We start from the raw sequence: 19,912 nt of genomic DNA, 5'->3' as shown, positions 1-19,912 counted from the left end.
TTTAGCCTAGCAGTTAAGTTCGTCTGCATTTCACAAAGTCCCTTGGTTCAATTCCTGGCTCTGGCTTCTGATTCCAGCTTCCTGCTAACGTGGACAGCAGCAATGGCTCAATTGGATTCCTGCCTCCCAAAAGGCAAACCTGGACTGAATTACCAGATCCAAGCTCCAGCCTGGTTATTGTAGGCATCTGGGGAATGAACTGGTAGATAGGGGATATTGTTCTGGCTTTCTCTGTTGCTAAAATAATAATGAGAAAAAATTTTTAAAAGGTTGCTTAGTCAAAATCCAAAATACAAGATATCTCACCATTAGTTGGAATCATTATGTTTTAAGACTTTGGTAAGGTCTTCCAAAATCCTAAATGTCCATATATTTTCATCTAGTAATTTTATTATTTAAAATAGCAACTATTTATATAAAATCATACAAAATATATATAAGGATATTCACATCTAAGCCATATATATAGCATCAATTAAAACAATGTAGTTTAATCACCATCAATGAGAAGTAGGTTAAATGAGTTGCAGTGAATCCATTAATGTGATGTTTGTAGCCTTCAAAAGCAAATGAAGTCAGAAGTGTCAGTGCAGCACAACAGGTTAATCCACTGCCTGCAACACTGGCTTCCTATATGGACATAAGTTCAAGTCTCCGCTGCTCCACTTCCGATTCAGCTCCCTGTTAACATGCCTGGGAAAACAGTGGAGGACGGCTCAAGTTCTTGGGCACCTGCACCCACGTGGGAGACCTGGAAGAAGTTCCTGGCTCCTGGCTTTGGCCTGCCCCACCCTGACCATTGCAGTCATTTGGGAAGTAAACCAACAGACTGAAATTCTCTCTCTCTCTCTCTGTGCCTCTCCTTTTCTCGCTGTAACTCTTAAAAAAATCTTCACCTGGACTTTTCATACTAAATTCCAAAAGACATTTCCCATTTCTCATCTGGAATCCTCTATAAGGGCTACGGAATGACAATAAAATAACATATAATAAATGCAGAATTGCCTTTTGTGTTGTTTCCTCTAAAGGCCTATGGCAAAACATTAAAGCCTAGCTCAATAAGGTCTGCACAAGGCTAATTTATTCCACTGTGTAGCTTCATGGTGAGTTAACTTGACAGAAGGATACAATTTTGAATAGCTAGGAAAATAAATCAACACATACTTATTGAGCACCTACTATTTATCAGGGACTATCTAGTCACTGAATATAGTGCAGTGTAAATGAAAGATCTCTGTGAGTGAGATCCCAGCAGAAAGAATGGGCCATCAAAGAAGGAGGTATCTTTCTCTGAAGGGAGGAGAGAACTTCCACTTTGATTATTGCCTTGTCTAAATAAGGTCAGAGTTTGTGAACTCAAGAGGCTTCCATAGCCTTGGCAGCTCATGACAAGAGCCTTGGGTGATCACTGACATCATAAATAAGAGTGTCAATTATTAAATCAACAACAGGAGTCACTGTGCACTTACTCCCCATGTAGGATCTCTGTCCTTAATGTGTTGTACTATGTGAATTAACAGTATAACTACTACTCAAACAGTACTTTACACTTTGTGTGTCTGTGTGGGTGCAAACTGTTGAAATCTTTACTTAGTATATACTAAGTTGATCTTCTGTATATAAAGATAATTAAAAATGAATCTTAATGAAGAATGGGATGGGATGGGAGAGGAAGTAGGAGATGGAATGGTTTGCGGGTGGGAGGGTGGTTATTGGGGGAAAAACTGCTATAATCCAAAAGTTGTACTTTCGAAATTTAAATAAAGTGTTCTAAAAAAAAAAAGAATATAGTGCAGTGAATATAAAGTCTGAGCCCCCAAGGAGTCTGCATGCTAATGGAAACAGTGAGCAAGCAAATAAACCAAAAGATAAGCATGGTAATTCCTGCTACTTACAAATATAAAGAAAGCAGTATAAAGGTATGGCTACCAAATACGGACTGCTCAGATAAAGGCTCAACAAGGCAACTTGTGAGCAGAAACCTGAGAAAGTTTGGAAGCAAGCCATGTAGATACCTACGCGAAGAGTAGTCCAAGCTCAAAGTTATGAAGCAGGCTTATGCATCAGCTGGTCTGTATCAAGAACAGTCAGTGTGATTATGCAGGAGTTAGGAAATGAGTAGTGAAACAGGAGATCAGATAGGCAACCAACTTTGTAGGTCATTGTTTTTTACTTTGAGATAAGAAATCCTCAGAAGATACTGAACTAAGGATTGCTGGAATCTGACTGACACATTAAAGAACTATAAACAGCTATACAAAAATTAAATTCAAAAGGGTAGGACCATGAAAACAGGAATACTAGTTAGAAGCATTTTGTAGTGACCTAGGCAAGAAATAATGGTTGCCTGAATGTGGTTGGAGGGAAGAATTAGTGATGGAGGTGGCAGGAACTCAGATTCTGGCTATGCGTTTTTAAAAAAAAAAAAAATTTATATATCCTAGGCACTATTGTTAGAAATGTATCATGAACTTTTTTTTATAAAGATTTTATTTATTTATTTGAGAAGTAAGAGTTACAGACAGTGAGAGGGAGAAAAAGAAAGAAAGGTCTTCCATCCAGTGGTTCACTCCACAAGTGGCTGCAATGGCCAGAGCAGGGCCAAAGCCAGGAGCCAGGAGCTTCTTCCATGTCTCCCATGCGGGTACAGGGGCCCAAGCACCTGGGTCATCTTCCACTGCCTTCCCAGGCCACAGCGGAGAACTGGATCGGAAGAGGAGTAGCTGGAACTAGAACTGGTGCCCATGTGGGATGCCAGCACAGCAGGTGGAGGATTAATCCACTGTGCCACAGCACTGGCAGCTTAAATAACTTTTAAAGGTTTATTTATTTATGTATTTAAAAGGCAGAGTGACAGGGAGAAAGGGAAAAAGGGAGAAAAATCTTCCACCCACTAATTACTCTCCAAATATCTACAACAGCCAGATATGGTCCTGGCCAAAGCCAGGAAGCAGGAATTCCATCTGGGTCTTGACCCATGTAGGTAGCAAGAATTCAATACTTAGGCCAGCATCTGGTACCTCCCAAGCACATTTAGCAGGAAGCTGGATTGGAAATAGAGGAGCCAGGATTCAATCCAAGGCACTCAGATATGATAAGGGGGTGTCCCAAGTGGTAGCTCAACACACTGCACCATAATGCCCACCTCCTGGCTATATTGTTAAGGGAGGACCAAGAGAGTTTGCTAACTCAATGTGAATATAGGAAAAAGAACTCCAAAGATGACTCAAAGTTTCTGGTATAAACAACTAAAAAGACAGAAGTGTCATTTCCAAGGTAGGAAAAACTGAGATCAGCAGGAATGCTGGAAGGAAAGGAACTTGAAAGTCTAAAAATGGTTTTCCCTAAGTATACTTCTGATAGAAAATGAACAGCAAACAGCTTTTCTCTTTTCAAAAAGTTAGAGTTGCTGGAGTCGGCACTGTGGCACAGCGGGTCAACATCCTGGCCTGAAGTGCCCACATCCCATATGGGTGCCGGTTCGACACCCAGCTGCTCCACTTCTGATCCAACTCTCTGCTTTAGCCTGAAAAAGCAGTAGAAGATGGCCCAAGTCCTTGGACCTCTGCACCCTCGTGGGAGACCTGGAGGAAGCTCCTGGCTTTGGATTGGCACAGCTCTGGCCATTGCGGCCAGTTGGGGAGTGAACCATCGGATAGAAGACCTTTCTCTCTCTCTCTCTCTCTCTCTCTCTCTCTCTCTCCCTGTCCTCTCTCTGTGTAACTGACTTTCAAATAAATAATAATGATTTAAAAAAAAAAAAGGAAACTCTTTAAAAAAGAGTTGCTAATTGAGGGTGCAACTATGTGGTCTGAAAACCACAGAAGCAGGGACTATTAAAAAGTTGAGACTCTCAATCTCGAAGACCACCACACCTCTTTGGTAGACACAATTGGTAAAATTGCCCACAAGTCAATATAATTTTTGTAAGCACTCTCCCATAGGTATGGTACCATCAAAGTGTTAAGAAATGAGTAGAGCTATAGATACTCTGCAGAATAAGAACACAATCAAGGACAGTTTTTATGTTTGATCTTTTCTGTTTCCTGCATCTACAACCTACAAACATTACAAACTGAAGTCAATCTAACTTCTTGGTTAAGTAAGAAGCTCTAGTGGCAGGTATTGGGCCTGGCAGTTAAGGTGCCCACATGCCATATCAGAGTACCTAGGTTCAATACCTAGCTCCATTTCTTGACTCTTGCTTCTTTTTAATGCAAACCCTATGAAGCAGCAGTGACAGCTCATGTAATTGGGTTCCTGCCATTCATAAGGGAGTTCTGGATTGAGTTTCCAAGTCTCAACTTTGGCCTTGGCCTAGCTAAAGCCATCACTAGTCTTTAAACAACAAACCAATCAATAGGATCTCAACCTATCTCTCTGCCTATCAAATAAATGAATAAATGTTTAAAATTGTGCTTAAAAACCCAAGATATCAATGTTCTTTCTCATAAGTGCATTAAATTTTTAAAACTTCTGAACTCAGTTCAGAAAGTGGTGAAACAGGCCCAACTTGATCGTACAGAAACACAATCAGCCTGATGTTGGCTCATAGAGACCGTTGTCCTTATCATAATCTAAAGTAATCTTGTTACCTACTGCTGAATGCTAAGCCATACCACTCAAGCCTGAGAATCATCAGCACATTCCTGTTCCTTAAATCCCACAGATTAGGTAACCTAACCAGAATCTAATGAATCCTGACAGAGTATGGATTAAAGAAGCAAGCTGTCTATGTGGAAGACTACAGTGTAAATACATCTGAAAAGCAGAATTCTTATACGAATCCTAAGAGTCAGTATATAACACAAGGAGTTAACAGAGCAAAAGCCTCTCAGGAAAAGAGCTCTGGGCAGAATCTTAGTGACTGTGTTAGCCTGATAAAGTTCTTTACCTTTTTCATTTCTCAAAAGAAGACCATTTATTTGGCAAATTACTTAAGGTACCATATGCAAAACACTACATACCATCTGACACAGAGTTCAATAAATATAAAGTATTGTTAATATTTAGTACAGAGGGATTCAAAAGGTTTGTGGGAAATGGATAACACACAGTACAAAAGGATTCAAAAGGTTTGTGGAAAAACGGGTAACACATGGGGCTGTGCTGTGATGTATTAGGCTAAGCGTAATCCTACAGTGCCAGCATCCCATATCAGCACCAGTATGTGTCCCAGCTGCTCCTCTTCCAACCCAGCTCTTTGTTATGGCCTGAGAAAGCAGCAACCAGGTGGGAGACCCAGAAGAAGCTCTGGGCTCCTGGCTTCGGATCAGCTCAGCTCCAGCTGTTGGGGCCATCAGGAAAGTGACCCAGTGGATGGAAGACCTTGCTCTCTGCTTCTCCCTGTGTGTAACTCTACGTCTTAAATAAAGAAATACAATCCTTTTTTTCTTGCAGCTATGTTATTTATTTTTTACGGAGATTCATTTATTTCAAAAATTAAACATAAAATGTCAAAAAATACAATCAGAAATACTTGGGGACATCTTCATCCTATTGTGGATAACAATTTATCAAAAAGCCCATTATCTTCATTGTTCCTGTTTCCCCTCTTCCAAGAAATGCGAACTAAGTTCTCTCATCTTCATTGGCTGTCAAATAAATAGGCTTGATTAACAATTATATGGTGATATTGGAGCTTCACAGTGAAGACAGTAACTCTTTTTTCTGCCAAACTGTAGCAAATACTAAGCTACAGGTTTTACTTTATGCTGAAATTTAAGCAATAGTGACAAAAGACCAAAGACCACAGACAGTATTTTGTAACATATTAAGGGTCCTTCTCCTGAGGCACGTTGATCTTCCTAATCACATGTTTTAGGTTAATATTAAATATGATTACATTTTTCACAAGAAGTATTTATTTAAAATGAGTTGATAGATGCCTGCTAAACAGATTTGATAACTGAATAATTCAGAGTACTCCCTACACATGTGGCCAGCAGACTCAAGTTTAACAAAAAATACTCATTGAGCAATATACCTTAAAAAGTTTTTCAACTGAAATATTTATTCCTTGTGAATCTGAAATGTCTTGAGTATATAAAATTGAGTTGAGAAGATCCAAAATTATTCTCATTATTGCTCTGCCTAGGGTCCTTCCCAACATTTCAAAAAGTAAAAAAAGAAAAATTTCTTTTGGTATCAAAAACCTACCACAATACATACAAAGAAGTCATGGTCACATAATGTAGGAACCCTCCACTCTATGATAGCAAATTTTCTTTGTAGATTTTTCTGTTTTTTTTTTTTTTTCCACAGAGACCTTTTATTTAAGGTCTACAAACTTCATGCATTTCACAAATTAAAAAACAAAGGTAACATGAATTTCCATGTACTTTTTTTGAAAAAGATTTTATTTATTTGAAAGGCAGAGTTACAGAGAAGAGGAGGCAGAGAGAGAGAGAGAGAGAGAGAGAGAGAGAGAGAGATCTGAAGGTAGAAGCCAGGAGCTTTCTTCAAGTCTCCCACGCAGGTGCAGGGCCCAAGGACTTGGGCTATCTTCTACTGCTTTCCCAGGGCACAGCAGAGAGCTGGATCAGAAGTAGGGCAGCCTAAACATGAACCAGCACCCATGGGACGCGGGCACTGCAGGCTGTGGCCTTACCCACTATGCTACAGCACCGGACACCCATGTACTTTTTGAAGTCTCCACATAGTAACAGTACTAGTAGTAATAAATACTCACTTGTCCATCTGCAAAAGAAGAGACTACCTAATCTTCATGACTCCCAAAGAAAGCTTTCCATTAATATTTAATGCAAGTTATCAACAAACATTTGCTTAATGAACAAGCCATAGACATTCATAATAATAAATACAAACATACTTAAGGTCATAGAAAACTAGGGAGCTACAATAAAGATTAACATTTTATAATTTTATGGATCCAAAACTCAGTGATTTAAAGTTAAATTTAACTTTAGTTGACATATTTTAAAAATTCAATAGCTATAAATATGATACTGCTTTGGAAAAGAAAATAACTTAAGGAAAAACAGTTACCAGTGCTGAAATCAGAAACTCAATTCAATAAGCACAAAAAGCTTTAAATAGAGAAAATTTGTAATTGAAAATGTGAAATGCTATTTGAGAGAATGTATAAAGGCACATCACATTAGAGAATAGAACCTTCCTTAATACAACTCTCACCTGAAAACTATTTCTGGAATATTTGACTCAATTTTAGATATATCAACATCTGACAGTTGTAGAAAAAACAAAATCAGGCTCTTTCTGAAAGCAACAAAAGAGACAATCAGAATAGGAAAGCATGTAACCTTTTCCTGTTAGAATTACATGTAAATAGAATAAAGTTGTAGGGTCAAACTTTTATGGAAAAGAACTATAAAATAACCAAAAGGCACTGAAAGAATAATTCTTACTGCCCAAGAAGCTAACAACACACCAGCTCCATAGCTGGAATTCAATGAACAATTAGAGTTCCTTCTGTAATAAATGTCTTTATTAAAGTTTTGTTAATTACAGACAAAAAAATATCAAGTAAGAAAAAAATACTAAAGTGCTTAGAATAAGCAGAACAGTAGATGGCAGGGACATTAAATATGTTAATTTCATTTTAATTAACTGATAGTAACAATATTGAATCATTTGCTAATGAGCAGCACCAACTATCTTTTTTATTCCGAAAACAAAATGAACATTTCTCCTACAAATTAAATACCTAACAAGGGGCCAGTGCTGTGGCGTAGAGGGTAAAGCAGCTGCCTGCAGTGCTGGCATCCCAAATGGGCACCAGTTAGAGTCCCAGCTACTCCACTTCCAATCCAGCTCTCTGCTACGGCCTGGGAAAGCAGTAGAAGATGGCCCAACTCCTTGGGCCCCTGCACCCGCATGGGAGACCTGGAAAGAAGCTCCTGGCTCCTTGCTTCGGATCAGCACAGCTCTGGCTGTTGCGGCTGACTGGGGAGTAAATCAGCACATGAAGATTCTCTCTCTGCCTCTCCTTCTCTCTCTGTGTAACTCTGACTTTCAATAAATAAATCTTAAAAAAAAAAAAATCTGGGACTGGCACTGTGGCATAGCGGGTAAAGCTGCCGCCTGCAGTGCCAGCATCCCATTTAGGAGCCGGTTCAAGTCCCAGCTGCTCCACTTCCAATCTAGCTCTCTGCTATGGCCTGGGAGGGCAGTAGAAGATGGCCCAACTCCTTGGGCCCCTGCGCCCGTATGGGAAACCTGGAGGAAGCTCCTGGCTCCTGACTTTGGATCAGCACAGCTCTGGCCATTGCGGCCAACTGGGGAGTGAACTAGCAGATGGAAGACTCTCTCTCTCTCTCTCTCTCTCTCTCTCTCTCTCTCTCTCAGCTCTGGCCATTGCGGCCAACTGGGGAGTGAACTAGCAGATGGAAGACTCTCTCTCTCTCTCTCTCTCTCTCTCTCTCTCTCTCTTTCTCTCTCTGTCTCTCCTTCTCTCTCTGTGTAACTCTTTCAAATAAATAAATATATCTTTTAAAAAATATATATCTAACAATATTCTCTTTAACTGCACCGAAGAAATAAAGTCAGCACTGCTTGCCAACAAAAATATAGAATTCTAAATTTTTAAGAATTGTCCTCATTAAATAGCTTTTAAAAGAGTAAATACTTTACAGTGGTTAAAACTAAATTATGCAAGCCATATTAACAAAGTTATTCAAATTCTAGATAGGGAACAATCCACTTTCAGTCCAATCAGGTAAAGCTACCCTTAGACAGCAGACCTCAGGTTTTCTTCTTCAGGACAAAGCTTCTACTCATTTCATAATTAAATTTGAAAAATTCTATATAAGAATTCACTAAGGACTATTCTCAAGCATGCAATGCCATTTTCAGGGCACGAAATGAAAATGGTTCTGAATGTTAATTCAGATCCTGTTTCACAAGGACAAAAAGGAAAATCTGTGACGACAACTGAAGAATTATTTTCTACCTTACTGAAGAGGCATGTTTTAAAATTAAAAACCATGAACAAATCTATCTACAAAATAATTCATTTTTTATATCAAACAGCTGCAGATCCTATAATTGGAATAATGTATCTAAGGTTACAAATGAAAAGTGTTAGGTATCATTCTTGAAGTGACAGATTAAGTTCCTAATCCAGTTACTGTAATAGCCATATTTGTAGTTTAACATAAATTAAGACCTTAATTATATTTGTGACTTTTTCAACAAAATAACAAATTCCTTTGTACCTGTGAATGTAATTTATAGCAAAGCCAGGTTCATTTTCCAAACCAATCTATTTCACACTGCAGAAGTACTCTGGTATAATGGTGTAATGTAATTCTTGTTGTAGAATGTTGAAAGAGTAGATTCACTAAAAGCACAGAAGAGGTTTGAAGATAAATGAAGATGCTATTCATTCAAGGGTAATTTCATCTTAGAACTATATGAAAGATGTTTCACTCACACAGGGTAGTGTATGGCCTCAAATTTAAGTGTGTTTTCAGCTCAAATATAATGCTGCTAGATCGATTATGTTGATACTGTATATCTAATAATGAAGAATTCTAGCCTTTTTCTGTTGAAAAAAATTGACTGTCATTTTTTTCATCTTACTACTATGTCTTTATTGTTCTGTTTAACAGCAGCAAATTTTAAAATCCTGCTTGCTATTTACTTTTTAAACAAAAAAAGAGTACAGTTGATACTCTAACTTGCAATCTCTCACAACTACAGGAGAATTAATTTTTGCTAAATTAAACAAATACATTAGCAAATCATTACCCTGTTCAGCCATTTTACATTATTTCACTGATTACTAAAAATGGTAACTCTAATAGTCACTTAATCCTATATTAAATACATAGTACTTCATAGCCACAAATCCTAAAATGCTATTTTTTATGTTTTATATACATCAGTCCATTTTGTTTTCAGAGACTAGTATTAGTATTGAATTCTTTTAATCTGCTAAACTCTGTTTGCAGTTAAGTTCACAATTATATACTTATCACTCCAGGTTTTATAGGTATAAATCACCAATCACTCTTATACTTCTGGTATATAAGTAATAATGCAATATAACTAATCTACAGAATTTAAGTTCTGTGGCATCAAGGAAACAGCTGCAGCCTCTATTTCGCTCATTTTTTAATACCAAACATATTTCACGAATTCTTTTATCTAATCAATGTTCACTAAATCCTCCTTGCCCTTACTGTTCCTTTCCTTTTAACCCTGAAAGTGAACACAGAAACCTCATTTTGTAGAGGGCAGTCAAAATGAGAGGAATAAGCAAAAATCTAAAATTTTACACTTTATGAAACTTTTAAAAAGTTATACACATTTTCAACACTTGTTTTCATATAAAAAATTACTTCTCTATTATAACACTTCCAGTGGTGCCAGACTTATTTATATCAGGTGTAAACTGATACTTTGAAATTTCACACACCCTGAATAACTTATTTAAAGCAAAAATGTACTCAATCAAACCGAAAACTCAAAATCATTTCCTCTAAAATTCTGCAGGTAAGCTGTCCATTGTAGCCCTGTGAATGCCTGATAATTTTACTGCATCTATATTTTCATACTCACAAATATTCTCCAATGTAACCACGAACCTGCATTCCCAAAAAACAGAGATTTCTCTTGCTCTTTCCCAAACACATTAGGATTAACATGTAACCACTAATTAAATATGTCTACTTAAAAAGCATAATATGCTAAAAAGGAAAAAGCAAAGGTCAGCTAAGTTTTTATCAGCAGATCTGACATGTTAGTGTTCATGACCCAGCATTAATGGAATTTATAAAAACGCTGACTTTTTTAAAGTTTATGACATATTCAACAGAAATAAAATAAGTCTTTTTTCTGTTTTCTTCCATTCATTTTTAAAGTGTTTACTCACATAGAGTAAGGGAAAAGCTTAAATGTTACTTCTTATTTTAAGTAAAAGTGAGATTAACTTTCTCATGCAGCATTGTAATAATGATCATAGTTTGAGACAGTAAAAAATAAATTCAAATTTCTATATCATCTAGATTTAGCCAGACAAAAAGGAAATTCAGTTTCTTTTTAAAATTACTTCATATAGGTTAAATGAAATTCTGTGTAAAACTTACTACAGAGACCAGTGCTGTGGTGTAGCAAGTTAAGTCGTCACCTGCAGCACCAGCATCCCATATGGGTGCTGGTTTGAGTCCACGCTGCTCCACTTCCAATCCAGCTCCCTGCTAATGTGCTTGGGAAAGCAGCTGAAGATGGTCCAAGTGCTTGGATCCCTGCACCCACATGGGAGACCCAGATGAAGCTCCTGGCTCCTGGCTTCAGTCTGATCCAGCCCTGTCCTTTGGGGAGTGAAACACATGATGGAAGCCTTCTCTCTCTCTGCCTCTGCCTCTCCCTCTCCCTCTCTGTAATTCTGCCTTTCAAATAAATAGATAAATCTTAAAAAAAAAAAAAAAAAACTCACTAGAAAGTAACATGTTATTATATAAAGATATTCACAAAACATGTATGTATATAAATCTTAAAAGTAAAAATAGGCACTAATTCTGCATTCAATATCATCTTTTTTTAAGATTTATTAATTTATTTGAAAGGTAGAGTTACAGAGAGGCAGCAGCAGAGAGAGAGAGAAAGAGAGGTCTTCCATCCATTGATTCATTCCCCAAACGGCTGCAATGGCTGGAGCTGGACCGAACCGAAGGAGCTTCTTCTGGTTCTCCCAGTGCAGGGGCCCAAGGACTTGGGCCATATTTTACTGCTTTCCCACGCCATAGCAGAAAGCTGCATCAGAAGTGGAGAAGCCGGTACTCGAAGTGGCATCCATATGGGATGCTGGCGCTGCAGGCGGTGGCTTTACCCACCACACCACCGCACTAGCCCCACAATATCATCTTGTGTTTCAACTGCTTTCACTTTTTTCAAAAGAATTTCCATTTATTACCTAAGTTGAGCTTCATAATAACACATAACATACATAAGACTGCCTTTATTTGATTACAAAGATCCAAACACTAAGACAAGTTTGTCTTTTACACCATAATATAAACTACAAAATGTAAGATATAACTTGCTCTGAAATGTCAAGAATAATTTGTGAATAAATGTTCACTTATTGTTGGGTAAAATTCAAAGATCTGTGTCAGGGGACAAGCAAAGTGCTAGGAGTGGGGACCACAACTCAGACTCCTAAGGTTTGCAATACCATTCTGCCAACTACCACTTATGGAACTTTGGAACAACTGTTTAATCTCTCTGCCTTAGTTTCCTAATCTTTGTGAAAATGGGAATAACAATAGCCACCTCACAGGGTTGTTGTGTGAGAGGATGTTCCTGATACTTAACTCATACAGTACCCACCTCACACAGTTGTTGTAAGATTAAATGAGTTAACAAGAACTAAGGACTAGGGGCCGGAGCCGTGGCTCACTTGTCTAATCCTCCGCCTGTGGTGCCGGAATCCCATATGGGCCCTGGGTTCTAGTCCCGGTTGCTCCTCTTCCTGTCCAGTTCTCGGCTGTGGCCCAGGAAGGCAGTGGAGGATGGCCCAGGTGCTTGGGCGCCTGCACCCACGTGGGAGACCAGGAGAAGCACCTGGCTCCTGGCTTTGGATCAGCGTAGCTCCGGCCGTATCGGCCATTTAAGGGGTGAACCAACGGAAGGAAGACCTTTCTCTCTGTCTCTCCCTCTCACTGTCTGTAACTCTACCTGTCAAATAAATAAATAAATAAAATCTTAAAAAAAAAAAAAAAAAAAAAAAGAACTAAGGGCTCAGCACAGTGACAAACACATGTGGCACCCAACCACTGTTGCTATGTTCTGTTTCCCTCCCCAATCTGTGGCCACTATGAACTTGAATGAGCAGAGCATCTCTTGAGCTTCAAATTCCAAATCTTTAAAATGAAGGTAGCCATAGTGTTCTGCATTAAGGTTATAGTAAGGACTGCATGCGACACTGCACACAAAAGCTCTTCGTACAATGCCTTCCACGATAAAAGCATCCAATAAATACTGCATTTTAAAGCAAATTTTCAGTATTATTAAAATAACATTTTATTTCAATTAAAGCATTCAATATTAATTTTTGAGATGGCAGGAAACAATCATAAAAATTAATGTTCACATAGATACAAAAGTATCTCACAAAATTCTTACAAATAATATTTACTTTAAATTAACTTTGATGCTTTTAACATTTAAGCTTCCTTTCCTCTAGCTGATATTGATTATGTGTATTTCTGTCAAAGAATCAGGAAAGAAGGAAATAACCAACATCCATTGCATATTTACAATACATCAATTACTTTTTGAATATGTTAGCGTATCCAATCCTCACAAAAACCCAATCAGATAGTTTCCATTATATCTCTGTTTTACAGATGAGGAAATCTGAAGCAGAGTGTTCTACTGAAAACATACTATATTTGGGGGCTGGACTGTGGCAAAAAGATCTAAGCCTCTGCCTGCAGCGCTGGCATCCCATATGGGAGCCAGTTCTGCTCCTGGCTGCTTCTCTTCTGAACCAACTCTCTACTATGGCCTGGGAAAGCAGCGGAGGATGGCCCAAGTCCTTGAGCCCCTGCACCCACATGGAAACCCTGATGAAGCTCTTGGCTCCTGGCTTTGGATCGGCTCAGCTCGAGCAGTTGCAGCTACTTGGGGAGAAAACCAGCAGATGGAAGACCTCTCTCTCTCTTCCTCCCCTCTCTCTGTGTAACTCTGACTTTCAAATAAATAAATAAAATCTTTAAAAAAATTAAATAAAGTATGCTATATTTGGAACTGAGGTCAATGGTCCAGTTCAAAAAGACAAAAGACAGAATATAATCAACTAATAAGACATAAAATTCGTAATGAAAATAAAACATTTAAAAGACAATTTTTATAATTCATATGTATTTACTCATATTGCAGTATCTAAACCCACACAGCCCCATACAAAAGCTGCAAACTACACATGGTTACTGAACACATGAAATGTGGTAACACAAATTGAGATGTGCTATAACTATAAAATGTACATCAGATTTTGAACTTTAAATGAAAAAAAGTAAAATATCCCAGTAACAAATTTTGTATTGAGTACATGTTAAAAGGACAATATTTGGATAAACTAGACTAAATAAAACATATATTATAATTAATTTCACCTGTTACCTTACTTTTTTAAAAGGGGCCAACATTTTATATCTATTAGACAGTTTAGGAGGTAAGAGAGAACAGTAAGGAATTATTATCAGAGTTCTTTTCTCAATCAATATAAGCTTCAGTTCTTCAAAGTGGAAGTTTTATGGAATGGAAGACTTCTCTCTTTTTCTGTGTGTATGTGAATACTGCACACCTACCTACTTCACAAGAATGAGAGAACCATATAATCCTAATACTTCATGATATTCAACATACAAGATTATGTCAGAAACAGGCAAATATTTCAGGTAATGCCAATACTTGTTGGATGAGGCTCAAAGGAAAGTAAACATAAGGAAAAATAACAGCCACAGGGAAAAAAAATTATCTTCTTTTAAACTGAAATCAAAATGGTTTCTCTAATCAAAAAATGTCTAACCACTTAGTTCCAGAGGTATAATACACACTAAGACTACATAGTAAGTAAGATTTAAATTTCCTGATTAAAATATCTGATGTTTGATATTATAGAAAATCTTCTAGAAATCTTCTGGATATCTACCAAAAACTATCCAATTTATGGATATCTGTCACATTTTCAATTTTTAAAAAAGATTTCTTTATTTATGGGAAAGAGTTGCAGAAAGGGCAAGGCAGAGGCAAAAGAGAGAGAGAGGGAAAGAGAAGGAGGGAGGGAGGGGTGGAAGGGACTGACGGACGGAAGGAGGGAGGGAGGGAGGGAGGGAGGGGGAGAGGGAGTGTCTTCCATCTGTTGGTTCATTCCCTCAATGGCCACAACAGCCAGGGCTGGGGAAGGCCAAAGCCAGGAGTCAAGAGTTTCAACCAGGTCTCCCATGTGGGTGCAGGGGCCCAAGGACTTGGGCTATCTTCCACTGCTTTCCCAAGCACATTAGCAGGGAGCTGGATCAGAAGTGGAGCAGCTAGGACTTGAACCAGCACCCATATGAGATGCCAGTGCTACAGACAGCAGCTATACCCATAAGCCACAGTGTGGGCCCCATTTTGATCAATTTTATACATCAAATCTGACGCCTTTAACTGATTCTTCTAAAAGGATGCTGGCCCACTATATAGAAGAAAATTACTCCATAAAGTTTACATCAGATATCTGGAAAATTCACATTTATAGTCATGGCTACTATCAGTTGTCATGCCAAAGAATATTGAAGAAAACCAGGAATTTTTAATATATGCTGGTTAATTTATCATCTAAGTGACACATGTAGGATAAAAATAACTGAAATGGTTAAGCATAATTCTGCATTTTAAAAGGTCCCTTTTGTCTGCTTTTACTCTTAACAGAAACTATGATTTTAGAACCATAGTGAGAAAGCAAATTAGTAGAACCATAAAAACAGAATTGATAAATAAATTATACATTAAGATTTCTTTTTTTCTTCCCTTCCTTGGATTATTTTAAATGTAACCTTTTAATGGTAATATACTGATATCCTGGTTTGGCTTGGAACCAGTTAAACCATCTATCTATTCTAGGGATTCTCAGCCTTGACACTATATACATTTGGGGCTAGATATATCCTTTGCTGTGGAGGGCCTATATTGTGCATTGCAGGGTGTTTAGCAACTTCCTTGGCCAAAAAGCACTCTCCCCAATAGTTTTGACAACCAAAAATCTGTGAACATGGTCAAATGTCTTCTAGGGGCAAAAAAATCCACACACTTGGGAACTACTATATTCCTATCCAAAATGCCTTCTTTTTGGTGAACATTACTAGTACTTCCTAAACTAATATTATGTAGTTGCAGGGGCCCTTCATAGGGACTTCCAAACAGCTTCAGTATAGACATAGGTGAATGTACTGACATCATATGCAAAATAGGCTGGGGATGTTTGTAATTATGTGTGTGCACTGGAATTTCTCTGGGAAAAAATGGTCTATAGTTTTTGTCACACCCTGAGTTAGCCCCAAGACATAATTAAAAAGAGGTTAAGAATCAGTGCTTTGAGAAAAATACCCACTATACCCTGAAGCTCTGTTCAAAGACATTATACATAGCCAGTAATTTACATGATATTATCAGGCAGGATTACTTTTATTGCACTTATAAACCATTCATACAACAAACATTTACTGAGTATATTCTATATGCTAAATATATGCTATTAAGATTTGAAAGCTAAACTTAAAGTCTAGTTTCCTCACCTACATAAATAAAATGATTAACAAATAACAGTAAATTTCAATATTTATCACACATAACAGAATTTCTGCTTATCAAATGGGTGGCAGGCCTATTAATGGCTGATCTGTACAGTGATCTGCCCTCAAGGAGACCCAACAGGCCAGTCCACTGCAGTGGCTTTCAATGTGGTAAGCCTGGGCTTCAGCAGAAGTCAGCTTGTGAAGAGCCCTGGCAGCTCTGCCAAGAGTTGGATCACTGGTAATGGACCTGCCCTGGAGTCGAAGGATGCCCAGGTCAGAGCCACAGATCTTATTGGCTCTAAGCTGAAAAGCCCTTCACTCAGCCCAACTTCCAAAGTGACCACTGCAGCTGAGGGGATGGTCAAGTAGGGTCAGCAACATTGCAGGCAGAACTGTAAATTTCTTGTTAGAGATGCCCCCTGCCTTTACCTGGCCAGCTCTCCTCCCAGGCCAGCCAAGTAATGAAAGTCAACAGAGTGCCTTCCCCTAGGAGGTTCACACCTCCCTTAGGATATACCCCATGTGAAGAGATAGATAGTTCTGGGCCTCTGAATTTACAAGGCCTAAAGCCCACCAGATTATTATCAAGCCCCTTCTATCAGGTTCTATTTGCCTCTCAATCAGAAAACTTAATTGTAGCTTAGACAGCACCTTTCTTAGCTCCTCTAATAATGACTCTGTCCTTTGTTCTAGGCCCTGTCTAGTGCACTTGGGCCTCATTCCTTTGTAATCATAACCTCTACTCTACCACCAATGGCTCTACTCCCAACATGTGTGTACTGATGGTCCTCTTCCCCACTTAATGCTGTATAATTGTTCAAACCTGGTAAATGCCACTCTTAGGATCATTGGTTACTATCCTCACCCTGTCTTTTATGACCTTGTCTAAATATGATCAGAGTCGGTGAACTTGGAAGGCTTCCATAGCCTTGGCAACTCATGACGACAGCCTAGGATGGTTACTGGCGCCATAAACTAGAGTGTCAATTTGTTGGGTCAACAACAGGAGCCACTGTGCACTTGCTCCTCATGTGGCATCTCTGTCCTTAATGTGCTGTACATTGTGATTTAATGCTATAACTAGTACTCAAACAGTATGTTTCACTTTGTGTTTCTATGTGGGTGCAAACTGTTGAAATCTTTATACTAAATTGATCTTCTGTATATAAAGAGAACTGAAAATGAATCTTGATGCAAATGGAAGGGGAGAGGGAGCGGGAGGGGGGAGGGTTGCGGGTGGGAGGGAAGTTATTGGGGGAGGAAGCCATTGTAATCCATAAGCTGTACACTGGAAATTTATATTCATTAAATAAAAGTTAAAAAAAAAAAAAAAAAAAAAAAAAAAAAAGAATTTCTGCTTATCAAAAGTTAATGTTAACTAAAGAAACTACTAATTACAATACAATTATCTAAAGACCAAAAAAAAGGTAAATGAAAAAACAATTTAGATTCTTGGTCCAAGATATAAAATTAAAAAACAAAGATACCTGTAGATATTCATACTAACAAATTATTGCCCAAGCACATTTCTTTTCATCTTTTGTCTCCTTCTCACCCTTAAACAAAGATACATTGAATGGTATTTATCATACTGCCATAATGAATGACAGTACCAGACACTGTTATTAAGCCCAGGGGATATCAAGTTAAATAAAAATATGAGATGATCTAAAATTAAGTTCTTAAAACACAACAAAAACTCAATAAACACTTCCTTTAGTTCTCTTTCATTCTGTCCTCAAGAAGCTCACACTCCCCTCAAATAAATGTCATATGTCTTAGATTTCTCCTTTGAGTTATCTTTTAGAAGCTATATAGTAAAATCCTCTTTGTGATTCAAACCATAAACTAAACAAAGAGCAGCTAAGCATATAAAATGTTTGAATAACTGCATTATAGTTCTAAAACCTGCATAAACATTCCTTTTTTTTTTTTTTTTAAGCAAGCAATCCCCAAGTATCCTATTCTTCCATACACAGTTTCAAGTTTACAAGGCCACTAATCTTCTTTGGATTACACAACTGTGATATATAACTTGAAGAGCTCCTGCATTCAATAAGTGGTTTGGGGATAATAAACACTCATGTAATCAATAAATATAGAAGCAGCTAGAGAACATGTCTGCTTCAAGATTACCAAATGGATTAAGGCTAGAAAGAGCACAACGAGCAGAATAAAGCTTAGAAATATGTAGTAAATAAATCTTTACAAATAAATTAGACAATACTTCTGAGTCCTAAATGAACATATCACTCCAATTAATCAATAACATCTTATCTAGCCAAAAGCAAAACAGCAACACTCAGAATGTACATAGCACACACAAAAACGACATTTTAAAAATAATGAAGATTTTTATTTAACATACTGACAACAATTAACTGAACATTACATAATAAAACTACGTATCACAGGGAAGTGATATTATATCGATGATAGTAAATCACATGAAAAATTTCTAAATATATATTCTCAGACTTTCTGCAGGGGGGAAATAATTGTAACTCAAAATAATGCAAATCACCTAGGGGGTTAAAAAAATTACATTATTTATATATTTACCTGCACAGCAAGAGAAGCTGCATTGTCAGAAAGCAGAATTTGCTCTCCTGTGGAAATACAATGAAAGAGTCAAAAGTGGAACTGCTAAACAATTAAAATATATTTTTATTTAAAAACAAAATGATTCCCATGTTCAGAAAGAAAAGGTATAGCCTATCACTACAGTAATTATGTAGTTCTATATCAATGCCATTGTATAATTCTGACTAAATTATCATAGGATGTAAATAATGATGAAATGGGACTATTTCCTCTCAAACTATCTGATCATTTATTGCATTTTAGCAGCAATACTCATAATTTAAATCACTCATTTAAAAACATTCATTTTTCAAGTTTTCAAGAACTACTGCTCTTTTCATTAAAATTAAGTAAAATAGTATGTGCTCAAACCCCTCTAGTTAAAAGCAAAAGCACTCACAATCATATAAAACCAGCTTGCAGTTAATATTGCACAGTGTGTCTAGGTCTGTCACACAAAAGAAAGATGACAAGTTCGCTGCAATAAAAATTCCATGCTTAGAAGACTAGGGCTGCTTGCCTATTAGTCTTCATTACTTTGCAGTCTTCTGACAACTGTAGCAGGCTGCTGAGCCCCAAATGGGGTCCATAATGTGATCTGATGATATATGAAGAGCTGCTAAAGGGAGCCTGAACCATCCTAGCCTATACATTTCCACAGTTCCTTTTTACTGAGAGCCCACTTTACCACAGGACTTCAAAAATCTGCTGTCTCAGCTATCAGTGCAGTAAATCTGCCAAGGGTTCCTGCAACCACATCATTTTACACTGCCTACAGCAGCCAATATAATGAGTCAATAATAAACTAAGGACCTCATAGGCCGTGAATAGTTGGTTTACACTGGCAGATAGAAGTTTAGGTAAAACCTCCTAGACAAATTATACAAGAGAATCTCTTCCTTATGTTTTATGTTCTCTTTTCAGTAAATTATATTACTGAGGGGCATTTTTGATAATAAATGTATTTTGTTACAATGCCATTTTTAATTGTGAACAAGAACCTACCTTTCAGTTGCTGATACAATGTAGCATTTTCAGGCCATGGTTCTGTAGCTGCAGAA

General features: G+C 37.6%; 1 protein-coding gene across 1 annotated transcript in view; it reads right to left on the bottom strand.

Annotated features, from left to right (window-relative positions):
• MTX2 (metaxin 2) overlaps positions 1-19,912 on the bottom strand; it is a 78,118-nt gene that overhangs the window by 19,822 nt on the left and 38,384 nt on the right. Inside the window, exons 2-3 of the mRNA XM_062188264.1 lie at positions 19,857-19,904; positions 18,831-18,877 (exon numbers count right to left, since the gene is read on the bottom strand). Of these exons, the coding sequence (XP_062044248.1) occupies positions 18,831-18,877; positions 19,857-19,904 (95 nt within the window). The remainder of the gene's footprint in view (positions 1-18,830; positions 18,878-19,856; positions 19,905-19,912) is intronic.

Source organism: Lepus europaeus, chromosome 1 (assembly GCF_033115175.1).
Source record: "Lepus europaeus isolate LE1 chromosome 1, mLepTim1.pri, whole genome shotgun sequence".
In the NCBI taxonomy this organism is placed as follows: Eukaryota; Metazoa; Chordata; class Mammalia; order Lagomorpha; family Leporidae; genus Lepus; species Lepus europaeus.
The sequence above is the reverse complement of the archived record's forward strand: the minus strand, read 5'-3'. Positions and strand labels throughout refer to the sequence as shown.